This window comes from Lytechinus pictus, chromosome 19, assembly GCF_037042905.1.
Source record: "Lytechinus pictus isolate F3 Inbred chromosome 19, Lp3.0, whole genome shotgun sequence".
Taxonomy (NCBI): Eukaryota; Metazoa; Echinodermata; class Echinoidea; order Temnopleuroida; family Toxopneustidae; genus Lytechinus; species Lytechinus pictus.
Window position 1 is genome coordinate 7,795,290 of NC_087263.1, and position 13,910 is coordinate 7,809,199.

Below are 13,910 nucleotides of genomic sequence, written 5' to 3' on the forward strand. Positions count from 1 at the left end.
CTGGCGTTTTTGTTCTTGCTTGTCCACACGTCTTGACTTGTAGCCTGACACACCAGCCCTAACCATGGTGCGCCAGGCAGAACGGTCCTCAGCTGCATTATTGCATAACACAACCTCATCGTAGTCAAAGTTTTTTTTTTAGATCGGGATATGAAAAACATGATTATTATTTGCATTTTTTAAGTTGAACACATTTCTTTGGTCTCCAGAGATTTGACTGAGGGAGACTTATCATACGGGGTTCAAGCCTTATTCACCCCCCCCAATATACCCCCAAGATCCCTTGAACACCACAGGTGCCAAGTTCATACAAAGAGCAGCTACATGTATGCGTGAGATTTTGTGTGACTTGGCAAGAGATTGCAGGCATTGTGTATAATATGTATGGGGATAGGCTGTGATACATGTAGGCATGAGAAGGATATTTTGGGGGATAAGCTAGAGTCCTAAAGGCGGGGTCTGACGCCTAAGGTGTGAGACTCCTGTATTCTTGAAAGAGATTCAATTGTGCCATGGTACAAAACTATGGACTGTGCAGATTTTGTACATAATTACTCTTATTTCATCACATACATTAAGAAAAATCCAGTTAAATGTGCACTCTTCGCAAAGGTCGCAAAAAATGAAGTGCAATGACACAAGAAATCTGCATGAACCATGGCACAATTGAAACCTCTTTTGAGAATACGGGCCAGTATGTCTAGAACACTAAAGACGAGGCCCTGCAAAGTTCATAAGGCTCAATGTAACCTGTGGTACAATGTAGCATATTTTGGATGGTGAGCTTAAAAACTAACCTTATAATGTTTTTTGTAATTTTTTTAAACTGAAGCAGTGCAATAACTACCTTTGTGCTTTGTATTTTTTTTTCCCCCTCCAGGACATCCCTATATTTGAGAGTGCAGAAGAGACAGGCGAGACCCTCCCTCACACATTCCCTATCTATCCCATCAAGCCTAGCAGGAAGCTCAAAGCTAGCCCAGAGGCTCCGGTCGGATCTCTTCCTATCATTTTCTTCTACACCAGAATTCACAAGCCCTTCACGTTTGAGAAAGAATCAGGTATGGTGTATGAATGATGCAAGTATGGATACTATCTTTAGGGTGCCAGCTAACATGGTAGCTGAGACAACTCGGCCCCGCTGAAAGATTAGGTGCCGAGTTGTCCAAAATAGGGATGTATTACAACTCTTTGTATTGAATTCAAATTAATTGCAATGTCTTTTACCATGATTTAATTGATTTGTGTATTTTAGTTTCAATCTTACCTTAGGGTTATGGTTAGGTTTAGGGTTAAAGTTATGGTTAAGGTAGTTAAGATTGATGATGGACAACTTGTCACCTAGCTTTTCAGCACGGCCGAGTTTTCTCAAGGTCTGAGTTGAACTGGAACTTAGCTCTATTAGCAGATCATTGTTTTGGCGTAGTTAAGAATTTATTGGATTACTGTAACTGCCTTTTAACATCTATTCCCAAGTGTATTTGAAGTCACTACGAAGCTTCCAAAACTCGTAACCCACATTATCTTGCACAAGTAGACTTACATCATGATTTTGGTCTTTTACTAAAAGACCAAAATCTAAACCACATAAACCACTTAACCTCTTTTACTTAAAAAAACAAAAATAAAGACTTGGCTGGAGGCTGGAACCCCCAACACGCCCCTCTCAGCCTAGTTGTGGTAAATGGAAGTTAATGAAATCAAGTGCTTGTGGCTATAACCCCTAATACTTTGTTCACATTTACAGAGACTGCTAGTATTACTGAGATTGTAGAAGATTTGACTGGAGTTGATCTCAACAAGATGAAGAAAGAAGATCTTAGTATCAACAAAGAATATGATGAAAGATGCCTCTCAGCCATGACTATTAGGTCAGCCACCCCTTCAGAAAAACCAGTAAGTTCCTTCGCTCATTACTGGCAATTCTATACAAATGTACATCTGACCCCATTTTAATTTATTTATTTACGCTTTTTGCTTACTTCATGAGTGTTTCATAAAGATTTATGTGTGATGACTAAAAGTCACACATAAATTTCAGTTGCGTGTAATATATAAGGCATCACTGCTTTGGTCAGATCATAAGCAGTCTGGATATAGACTACTGGTTTCCATCAGTCAATGTAATTGTGGGTAGTATATTAAGTGAGGGGTTCGGTGGAGGGGGATGTACCTATATTAGTCTTTTTTATGTTTTATCTATTCATTCATTTTCCATTTGTTTTTAAACCAGGAAATGGTCCCCAAGGCTGAACTTGATATAGTCATTGAACAACATAATCAGGAGCTGACAGTCCTAACAGAAGACTTTGAGTAAGTTTAAAAGAAATTTAAATTTCAGTGATGAAATACATGCAAGAGGAACAACCAGTTCTGTCAAATATCTGTCTACAAATATACATACATTTTTGTTATTCCATTTATTTAATTTATTTATTTATTTCCACCAACTTCCAGTAAGTGATAGCCCAACCTTAACCTGGGGGTAATATTAGTTGTGCTTTATATCCCCTAGAAAAAAGTATTCAATAGATCCAGCTATCATTATTATCATTATTATTATCAATGTTTTGTCAAATTTTCCCCTATTGAACAGAGTGTAAAATGATATGATTTGATTGTTTTATGTTTAGATCTCGGATTCGTGATTTGGCTGCAGCGCTTGAAGCAGTGCAGACTGAACAACTTAACTTACTGAGTGGAGCACCACCGGGTCAAGGAGGTAAGATATAAACAATGCATCCCAGAAAAAACGAAAAACCTAGAGTAATAATAATAATAATAATAATGGTGGCTACTTATATAGCGCACAGGTCCACCTTTCGGTGCTCATGGCGCTTCAAGGAAAATAAACACAAAACACAACAACTATAGAAAACAACAAGAATGGAATTTGAATTCTCCTGAATAAACACAATATTAAAGTAGTGATATTTTATCATAACTTGAGAAGATAAGATTAGATAAGATAGGATCTTATTGAACTCTACCAACCCTCTATCAGGAGTATGAGAGTCGCAACAAGAACTAATTGACAAAACAGAATTTGTGTAGAAAAAAATTGAACATAATACATTAATGAATATGTGAATAAAAAATTGAACATTTTTACAGTAATGAATTTGTGTATGAAAAAATTGAACATATTTACAATAATGAATTTGTGTAAAAAGGAATGAATATATTTACAATAATGAGTTTGTTTGTATAAAATTGAACATATTTATCTTAATGAATACACATGTTTGATTGTGAAAGTACATGTTGCAAAAGGCGAATATAACGTCATGAACGATAACAAAACCTACTTCCTATTATTGTGTTTGCACAATTACATTGTAAAACACACTGATTGTCTAACCACCCTGGCACTTCAATTAAATTTACTCTGGTAACAGTATTATCATCAAGAAAGCTTTCATCAATAAATTATTTAGAGAAGTACAACATGAGAAATACTTATAAATTTTTCTTTTTTTTCAAATGAAAAAATATCATTGGTAAATGACACAATCTCTTCTTGTGTCTGAGTCAATAATCATTTGAATATTTATGCATGTTTTATTAAAAAAACTGAATAATTAGACGAGTCAGAAGAAAGAGTTATGGAGATGGGTAAGAGAGTGATGGTTAGGGGTTTAGGGTCTCTCTGGTTTTCAATGTTTGGGGTTCAGTGTCTCTTTGGTGTTCAGTGTTTAAGGTTCAGTGTCTCTATGGTGTTTAGTGGTTGGTGATTTCATGTTTAGTGTTGTTTCTGGTGTTGGTGTTTGAAGCAGCATTTTCATTGCTTCCATACCTCCAACACCTAATCTGAGTTAAAAAAAAAGTTGCAAATCACATTATTAGATAGTTTTCAGACTGCAATGCAAAACGAATTCAAGAACATAGTAAATGTATTGCAAATGCATGTCAAATGACGATGAACAGCTGGGAGGTCTTTGTTGAGATTTGGTGAACCAGAACAGCAGTTTCATCCTACGTTTCGGAGCTGACAAAAAATTACAAATATGTCGTTTGTGTAGAGTCCAGGACGAAACTGCCAGTTTGACTCTCCAATTTTCAACAAAGACTTCTTGGTCGTGCTTTGTCATGAAGTGCATTTGACCGTACATTTTCATGATCTTGTATCCGTATTGGCTCAACACCAACAGTTCAGCACTAAACCTGAAATCACCCAGCTTCTCTTTGGTGTTAGGAGGGTGTTTCATAGGGTTATCATTTTTTTTGTTTATCAAATCGAATTACAGTATTTTACAGTTGTTTTTAAACTTGATAATGAGTCTCTGATATCAGGAGCATGAAGTGCTTGAATATATACCCTTCAAACCGAATGAACAAACTATGTGAAAGGCTAAATAATAAAGTGGATATGATTTAAGTAATATCTTTGTCAAGCACAATAGTTGGTAAAAGTTTTCCTTAATCCAAACTTGAATTGATAACTTTAAGCCTGGATCTTACTGTTGGTGTGTGTGTGTGTGGAGGGGTATTGAGCGAAACACATTTATTATACTTGTTTAATGTTTATTTGCAATTATCTTCACCTAACTGTATTGTTACATTAGAGGTAGGTATTTTCCTTTAATAGCACAAGGCTTTATTAGATAGGTACCTATCACACATCATTGGTTAGTTCAACCTTGAGGGATACTAATAGACAATCTTTCCAAAGAGATATTTTCGTAAAGAGATTCTGATAGAGTGCATTTTTCGTTCCACAATCTCACAATCTCTTTTAATTATAGGGTTGAGGTTTTAGTCTCTTTTTTTTGTTGCTTGACATTTCTTTGCACAAATAGTTCAGAAGATTTCCATGAGATGATTCACGATCCTGTTTGAAGCTGTAGTTCAAAGCAATTAGCAAACTTTATGAAATACTTCAAAAGTGTATTGATTGTTTTAAGTAACCAATGGTGTTGATTTTAATTTTATGTATTATTATTATTATTGTTGTTATTATTACAATATTTAATTATAGTAATAATATATATCATTTATGAGGTGCTGATTTATCTAATTTCCTATTCAATGGCACACTATATATTACCCCGGCTGTAGCTCCAGCTGCTAAATGCGCTTGGTGCATTCAAGGAATTAATCCTGCCGGGTACCCATTAACCTCACCTGGGTTGAGTGCAGCACAATGTGGATAAATTTCTTGCTGAAGGAAAACACGCCGTGGCTGAGATTATAAAAATGCATAAAACAACTATTTTTGACGCGCTGTGGAGGCACCACAGGGAAAATCATCTATCATCATATATCATCATCTTCATTATTATTATTTTGTTTGCAGTTGCTACTTCAAGATCACCCTTCAGAGGTTGGACACCTGGTAAGGACAGTCAGCTAGTGGTCCCTCAACCTCCGGACAAGGATCGGTCAAGCAGTAAGAAGAAGGGCAAGAAAACTGGGTCCAAGTTACCGGAATGGGGGAGTGACTTGCCTAAGGATGTGAGTTGGATTACTCTTTAATTTCAATATATACTCATATTTTATTTGAAGATAAATGAAATTAGATGCATTAAACACTGATTTCATGAGAAAATCTGTAAAACCAAGGTAAACTGTTACCATATCATCCTAGATCTAGATCTGGGCCCCGTCTTACAAAGAGTTACGATTGATATGATCAATCGTAACTCTATGGAAATCCATAAGGGTCATAATTTGTTCTCCAGGATTCTTGCACAATGTCCTTTGTAAACAAAGAGAAGCACAGTGAATTTTCAAGAAAACAATGAATGCATGAAATATGCATCATAGTTAGAAAATATTTTGAATAAACATGCATAATAGATGTTGACGTTGCTGGCCGTCCATAGTCGTGATTGATTGGATCAATCGTAACTCTTTGTAAGATGGGGCCCTGGTGCAGTTACATAAAGTGAACTTTTGGAAATCATGAATTCTAAAGCTGAAAAAAGACCATACTAAAGATTGCCAACACAGCTGAGCACATGTGGGTCAATGTATTTTATTACTTGGAAAAATACCTAATTTTTAAAAATTGAATGGCATGCTTATTTTTCTAATATCTCAGCAATACACAATTTCTTTCAGAATACTTATATACATGTTTTGTTTTTTATACAAACTGACACGTAGGTGGTCATTTTATTGTATTCTGTAAGAAATCATTTTGAAATCATTACCACAACTGGCATTAATTGTTATATTACTTTCCTCTTTGAGATAATAATGAAAAAAATCCTAAATACATATAATTGAAAAACCAACAAACAAGGTCCCATACCGTAATTCAAATAATGTTCAACCCAAACTGTTTACTATTTTTCTCAAATATATCATGCATAGAGCCCTCATGGCGTTATGTGTTAACTAAGAATTGTATTATAATTGTGTTTATTATTATTATGTACTTGAAAAGAAAACTTGAGTATGTATATATGTAAAATGTTACAAATGAGTTCAGTAATCATGAAATTGCTAATTTCGCTACAACACCAATTGTATAGTGATATGACTGGATATATATTGATATTCAGTATTGCTTAATTTGTATACCATGTATTTGCATTGGTCTTGATCATCAGCGAGCATTGACTTCCCTTTCATTGGACAATAAATCAAATCTAATCTATAATATTATGAAATATTTTTGTGCAGTTCTTGGAGCGTTTGCAGATGTTCAACGAGGAAAGCGAGAAGAGACGACAGGAGCTTGAGAAGAAAACCAAGAATGAAGTTAGCAGCCATATTGAGAAGCAGTTAGCTGGGACGTATAAACTTAGCTTACAAGACACACAGAGTCCCGATGCTACCAAAGGTAAAGAGATTTGAAATTTTATTGTAGAAATCGTAAAGGCCTGAATTCACAACGGTAGTTTTCATTATACCTTGGCAAAAACCATGAACTACATGTATGCTGATTTTGAGTACATATACATGTATCATTTCATCGTGTACACTAAGAAAAGTCCAATTATAGAATGCACGCTTTGGGCAAAGGATGCTTAATCATGCTTAAATGAAAAGCAGTAAACAAGAAATCTACATGTCAACTATAATCCATGGTTTTGTACCATGGTACATTTGAAACTGCCTTTGTGAATTCAGGTCAAAGGGTGACGACATCGGCATAGCTTATGGAAGTAATGCCAAAGAATAAGAAACAGTTGCCCAGGCTATGTATAACCTCATTCTTGTCATAGCCAAATTCTTGTAAGATTTTGATTTTTAGAATGGAAAATTTAGCCATTTCAAGCTCTTTCACTGCATTTAAAGATGAATTCACCATTAACAGTGTTAATTATTCGATGATTAAAAAAACATTGTTTCCGTCTTGAAAACTGGGGGTCATTGCCCTCTTCTCCGGGACCCCAGTTCCGCCACCGAAGCCGGTCAGCTATATATCTCTTTCTATTTTTTGTAGATATCAGCTTGCCAGCAGTCTTCATGCCTACTCGGACCGGTCAGCTATACAATCCAAGAGCTCATCATTACTTCCATCCGTCTGGTTCGCTCGGTCATCTCAGACTCACTCAACCGCCTTCAATCTTTCAACTGCCTCCGTTACCAGCAAAACATGTATCCTTAATATGACTTCCTTTTTTTTTTTTTTTTAACTTGATCTCACTGAAAGATAAACCCTGATACTGATAAGAAGTTTACAAAATTGAACAAAACTTACACATGATTCTAAAACTATAAATAAAGGATATCTGTCAACCAATTTCCAAGAAAATGTATTGATACAGAGTATTGATACTCTGTATCAATACAGAGTACCGGTATTGAGCAAATGGAAATCAGAAAAATTACTGAGAAATCCTGCCCGTTTATAGTGTGGTCCCATGTGGTCTTTCCCGTGTCAGCTACTACACTAGTAATGAAATGAATATGATTTCAAGCGCGCTTGAATTATTTCAATTAGACCTTTTAGTTCTTAGTAAGCATTCTGGTGTATTATTAACACTTTAGGATATAGCTTCTATTAATTTCCTATCGAAATTAGATTTCTAAATCAGAGCTTGATCTTAGCTTTAACGTTTCCCACCATGTTATAAAATAAACTCACGAAGATAGAGACCACATCACGTTATGTACTTGGTTTTCTGAAATGCCAATCCTCTGGCCTTCAGTGCTGTAAACATAACATTTTGTGTTCTTTGGCGACATTTTTTTAACGTATGACAAAGCAGTTGTAAATAATAGAAATCTTTAATAAAAAAACGAGGTTTCCATAGAGATAAAGCTTGAAAAACACATGAGAAACCCTTCAACCAATGTTTAAATGGCAGATTTCAACCATACACAGGTTTTTCTGGTGGATTTTACTTTGATTTTCACGAATTCAAAATCTTTGACCATATTGTGTTTTCTGTGAAATTTTGAGAATTCTGTGTCCTCGCTCTTGTTTTCCTTAACACTGATATTTATTTTCAGAAAATGTCTGTGATCAACCTGTTTGACATCAGAAAGAGCATGAACTGGGCGATGACAGAGGATTGGACGAATCGCATCCCGCAAACTCCTGCAGAACTCCTAGAGAGTACCCTTCACCCTGGAACACCTATGACTAATAATACTGAACCTCGAGCAAACATCGCTGCCACCGATGATACAAGACAGTAGGACTAGACAAACCATAATCCACAAACTCCTGCAGAGCTCCTGGAGAATACCCTTCACCCGGGAACACCTATGGCTAATAATACTGAACCCAGAGCTAATATTACTGCTACTGATGACACGACAGTAGGGACTGGAAGAACTGCATTCCACAAACTCCTGCAGAACTCCTGGAGAGTACCCTACATCCTGGCACTCCTCTGACCAATAATACCGAGCCTAGAGCGAACATCGCTGCTAATGATGATACAAGACAGTAGGGACCAGACGGCTCGGATCCCATTAATTCCTGCAGAACTCCTGGAGAATACATGTACCCTACACCCGGTATGCCTACGACTGATGATACTGAACCCAGAGCTAACATTGCTGCTAATGACATAAGACAGTATGGACCAGATGACTCCGATCCCACAAACACTTGCAGAACTCCTGGAGAATACCCTACACCCTGGCACACGTATACCCAATAATTCTGAGCCTAGAGCTAATATTGCTGCTAATGATGACACAAGACAGTAGGGACTGGACGAACTGCAACATTGCTTCCAATGATGGTGCAAGGCAGTTGTATTTGTAACGTACCACATTCTACAAAATCTTGCAGATCTCCTGGAGAACATCCTCTACCCGAAACCAATGACCAATAATACAGATGAATCTGCATAAGTCGTATTTATTGGGACCAGAGAAATCAATTTGACTTGGACGAAATTTTGGACCCAGGATTTATATCATCAGGACAATGAAAAAAAAAAGAACCATATACCAAATATGATATTGTGCATTGGCATAGTGTTGCTGGGTTTGTTAAATTGTTTGGGGACAGTTCAGAACATGCTTGATTTTAGAGTTTTAGAAAGATTTATCTACAGGAATTAGTACTCTGATTTCTGACAATGAGGTTGTTTCCATTGCCATGTTTTGAAATACAGCCTTTTCTGAACTACTCTCGAAATTTTGAGATACCCAAGGTTTTAAAGAGCCCACCACCGACTTTTTGTGGAGGAAGTTGATATTACATTTACAGAGGCATAATTCATACATGTACATGGTGAGGGGGCTTGACTGTATAGTCTTCCCTTGTATATACCTCCTTTTCATTCGATCATATTTCTATTTGATCATTTTTCCAACAGCAATACAATACTGTCATGCATTGCATCTAGTCTGCTGTGCAAACCCTTCACTCGAGTAAAGGGTCTGAATTGCAGCCTACTCATGCCTTGTGTACTGAAGTCTCTCTCGCTCAGGATTGAAACAGCAAGTTTTGTATGTGCTAGTCTTTGCGTGGAGACACACTTGTTGATCGAAGTTTCAATCAGGGTCTGTGCCTGCAGACTACATTGCATCTTCAGAGAAATATTTAAAAACAGAAATGTTGAACAAAAATTCTAATCACTAATTTGAACTGGTTTACATTAAGAAGGTATATGTGAATCATCTTGTGTAAATATCTATTCAGAATAGTTTTTGAAATTTGTAACACTTTATTTCATCAGGCCAATTCCGTTATGTACATCAGACCCCCTATATGGATGACCCAGTAAAGCTTCTAGGAAGCTGCTTGTTTTTACAGAATTACTGCAATAATAAACTTTTTTTAGTGATTTCATCTCTGCTCTGTGCTTTATATGAAAATGTTTAATGCTCTCAAATTATCATGCTTTGAGAAATACATGAAGTGAAGTAAGAATTAGGTCATTCCCAAATCTACACACTTTTTTATTCCCTTTCCCCTTCTTTCTCAACCTAACAAATATCTTCTATCTCTCTTTTGCTCTCTGTAAAGAAACTGACAATATTTTAATGAGCTTTAAAATTCAACCTTGCCCCACTCATGGTACTATTGATTTCCCCTGTGGTGCCTCCACAGCGAGTAAAAAACGGTCGATTTATGTATTTTTATACGACTACCCAACATGTAGCTGGTAGAAAAATAATTAAATCTGTTGTCTGTGACTCGCTGTAAGGCCACTGTAGGGAAATATATTTGAAAATATTTGAAAATCACAAATATCCCTACCTTTACAGTACATATGTTATAATAGAGTTTTTGTTCATTTTGTGTATTGTGGAGTGTTGTCTGTTTGAGCTGGTCATTTATTGACAATTTTGGATGACTTCATATTGTAATCTGATATTTAAGGGCTCCAAGATTTTTTTTCTGAATATGTAAATGATTTGAATGGAGTTTACATACATGTTCTCATACCTAATTAAGGTGATTCCATGTATATTTCAAAGTTTTCTATTTATTATTCCGTTTTCCATTTTATCACCGTCCAAATGTAACTTTCAAGCAGTACTTTTTTAATACCTACCATACCTACACACTTATTTATTCCCTTTCCCCTTCTTTCTCAACCTAACAAATATCTTCTATCTCTCCTTCTATCTTTCTTTTGCTCTCTGTAAAGAAACTGACAATATTTTAATGAGCTTTAAAATTCAACCTTGCCCCACTCATCGTACTATTGATTTCCCCTGTGGTGCCTCCACAGCGAGTAAAAAACGGTCGATTTATGTATTTTTATACGACTACCCAACATGTAGCTGGTAGAAAAATAATTAAATCTGTTGTCTGTGACTCGCTGTAAGGCCACTGTAGGGAAATATATTTGAAAATATTTGAAAATCACAAATATCCCTACCTTTACAGTACATATGTTATAATAGAGTTTTTGTTCATGTTGTGTATTGTGGAGTGTTGTCTGTTTGAGCTGGTCATTTATTGACAATTTTGGATGACTTCATATTGTAATCTGATATTTAAGGGCTCCAAGATTTTTTTTCTGAATATGTAAATGATTTGAATGGAGTTTACATACATGTTCTCATACCTAATTAAGGTGATTCCATGTATATTTCAAAGTTTTCTATTTATTATTCCGTTTTCCATTTTATCACCGTCCAAATGTAACTTTCAAGCAGTACTTTTTTAATACCTACCAGTGATGAAAAAGGGGAAAAAAATTTAAATATAAATATTCATCTATATTTATGCCTATTCATATCTATGTATATACATGTATTCATTGAAATGTATCAAAACATTCTGTCCAAAATATTTATAAGAATTGAACTTGATTTTCTATGCAGTTTTATATATTTATAATATTACAATCATGTGTGCCAGGCCATGGATCAAATACTTCCTTCATGTTGTATATATTTTATATCAAAATGTAAATAATGAAATAAACGAAATCTGTATAATTATATTGTATGTGTGGAACTTTCAATGACCGAATAAAAAAATGGCTTTAGCAAGGAATCTGCCAAGGTGCTGGAGAGATAGAGAGAGACAGGGGGGGGGGGGGCAAAATGTGAAAGATACATAGGTACAGATACAATATACATTGAAGACAAAGAATTATAATGAATTTTGTATAAAATTTATTTAAAATTATACAATCATTTTACACATACTATCAAATCTCAGAAACATTCGGGAAGATGATTCTATCACTGCTTTGGGCAACAAAATGTATCTAAATCGAGCGAGATGTTCAAGAGAGTAAAAAAAAGGTTGTTACAAATTGACAAAGCACGGTTGCATTATGCTTTTTTTTCTTTAAAAAAAGGTGAAACATGGGTCTCTGATTCATAAAGACATGTTATAATCATAAAATGCACAATTTCTATAAGATTACTATCAAATCAAATGATTTCAGTAGTTCAAAACTGATATTGCAAATTTGTTATGTGTTAACTTTTGTCAAGGATTTAATATCAATCAATAATTCAACCTGCTATTAAATTAAAGAAGAAATTCACTCTGATGCTTATGTAATATCTTGCTTTGAAATCTGCCTATCATAATGAAAGAAATCAAACGTCATTTGACGAAATTTGCCCATGAAGTAACTACGAACTGGTCTATTCAAAACCATCATCTGGGCCTCATTAAACAAAGGCTAGCAATTAATCGCCAAATGAAATGGCCTATCAAGATCAACGATCGGTAGACTGACCAGGAACCAATCGGAATTGCTCTTTCATATTAGCGATTAACCGCTTACCTTTGTGTTAGATGGCTGCAGGAGTGTGAAGATAGAGGCACTGATTAGACTTTAAACAAGGTTTTTGAAAAGGAGTCAGAATAGTCCTGCTGAAATACATAGGATTCTAGGATTCAGTGTATTAGTAGTGGGGTTCACATTAAATTAAACAAGATATTTGTAATGTGTTGATTGGAGCTCGTTCAATTTTACTTCCCTTTAAACTAAAACTGAATGGGGGGGGGGGGGGGGACAGTTCCCGTCGATATTTTACGAAACCATTCCACTAAGCGAAATTTTTCGACCACACCACTCGGGGACTTTTTAGTTTGAAATCTTGCACATCTTTTGAGAACAAATTTATGATGCCCGGGTATGCAGTTGAAAAATTTCACAACATTACCTAAGTGCACATCAGACCCCAAATTGCTCCAAAACGTGTTTTTCTTATCTTATTATTTTGGAAAAATGTACCATAGAGCCTTATAGATCACATCCCACCCTATTATCATTCCAAATTTCACAGTTCGTGTGATCGGTGGCCAAGATCTCAACGGGGAGGGGGGGTTGATTCAACTTCCCCCGATCATATAACACCCAAAAAAGCCCGGCCTGGTTAGGGTTAAGATCTGTTGTATCCATGCTGAGAAGAAATTGCTGCCAGTCTTTCTGCTCATGAGGCATGTCGTACGCCCCCCACAGAATGACAGGCATAAAAAGGACACCTTAAAACAGGTCATCATTAAGATCCCAATGATATCTCTCCTTCCAAGTCCTTTCAATGTGCAGTTGCAGTGCTTGGATAGTATATAGCCATGGGAAGTGTAATACCATCTGATAAACAGGTTGTCCGATTCCTTGTCATCGATTCTCGAACCATTCGGATCCCTATGGTATCTTTAAGAAACTTCCCTACCACAAGTCCTTCCAATGGGTGGTTGGAGTTCTTGGACAGTATCATTTACAGGGGAAGAGTTATACCATCTGATAAACAGTTTTTCTGATTGGTTGTCGCCATTTCTCAAAACATTTGGATCCCAATGGTATCCTGAAGACACTTCCCAATAGCTAGTCCTTTTAATGTGCAGTCAGAGTTCTTGGATAGTATCATTCACAGGGGAAGAGTTATACCACCTGATAATCAGTTTCTCCGATTGGCTATCGTCATGTCTCAAACCATTTGGAGGATCCTTTTAACTTCTTATCACCGCCATGCGTAATCTTCTGCTTGTACTTGCTTACCATAGCATTGAACTGTTTCTCTTCTCGAACGGCATGGCCCTGCTTCCTCTTCTGGTTCTTCTGCAAGAT

General features: G+C 36.0%; 2 protein-coding genes across 3 annotated transcripts in view; one reads left to right on the forward strand and one right to left on the reverse strand.

Annotated features, from left to right (window-relative positions):
* Positions 1 to 11,824, forward strand: part of LOC129283202 (uncharacterized) — a 31,823-nt gene extending 19,999 nt beyond the window's left edge. The window contains exons 13-21 of one of the 2 annotated variants that reach the window (XM_064114028.1): positions 881 to 1,061; positions 1,748 to 1,896; positions 2,234 to 2,313; positions 2,634 to 2,722; positions 3,586 to 3,615; positions 5,297 to 5,454; positions 6,631 to 6,790; positions 7,397 to 7,551; positions 8,410 to 11,824. In XM_064114028.1, the coding sequence (XP_063970098.1) occupies positions 881 to 1,061; positions 1,748 to 1,896; positions 2,234 to 2,313; positions 2,634 to 2,722; positions 3,586 to 3,615; positions 5,297 to 5,454; positions 6,631 to 6,790; positions 7,397 to 7,551; positions 8,410 to 8,598 (1,191 nt within the window). In that variant the 3' untranslated portion in view covers positions 8,599 to 11,824. The remainder of the gene's footprint in view (positions 1 to 880; positions 1,062 to 1,747; positions 1,897 to 2,233; positions 2,314 to 2,633; positions 2,723 to 3,585; positions 3,616 to 5,296; positions 5,455 to 6,630; positions 6,791 to 7,396; positions 7,552 to 8,409) is intronic. The other variant, XM_064114029.1, reaches the window with a different exon arrangement.
* A 147-nt stretch (positions 11,825 to 11,971) lies between these two features.
* LOC129283135 (RNA-binding protein 28-like) overlaps positions 11,972 to 13,910 on the reverse strand; it is a 29,046-nt gene continuing 27,107 nt past the window's right edge. The window contains exon 16 of the mRNA XM_054918976.2: positions 11,972 to 13,901. Within this exon, the coding sequence (XP_054774951.2) occupies positions 13,764 to 13,901 (138 nt within the window). The 3' untranslated portion in view covers positions 11,972 to 13,763. The remainder of the gene's footprint in view (positions 13,902 to 13,910) is intronic.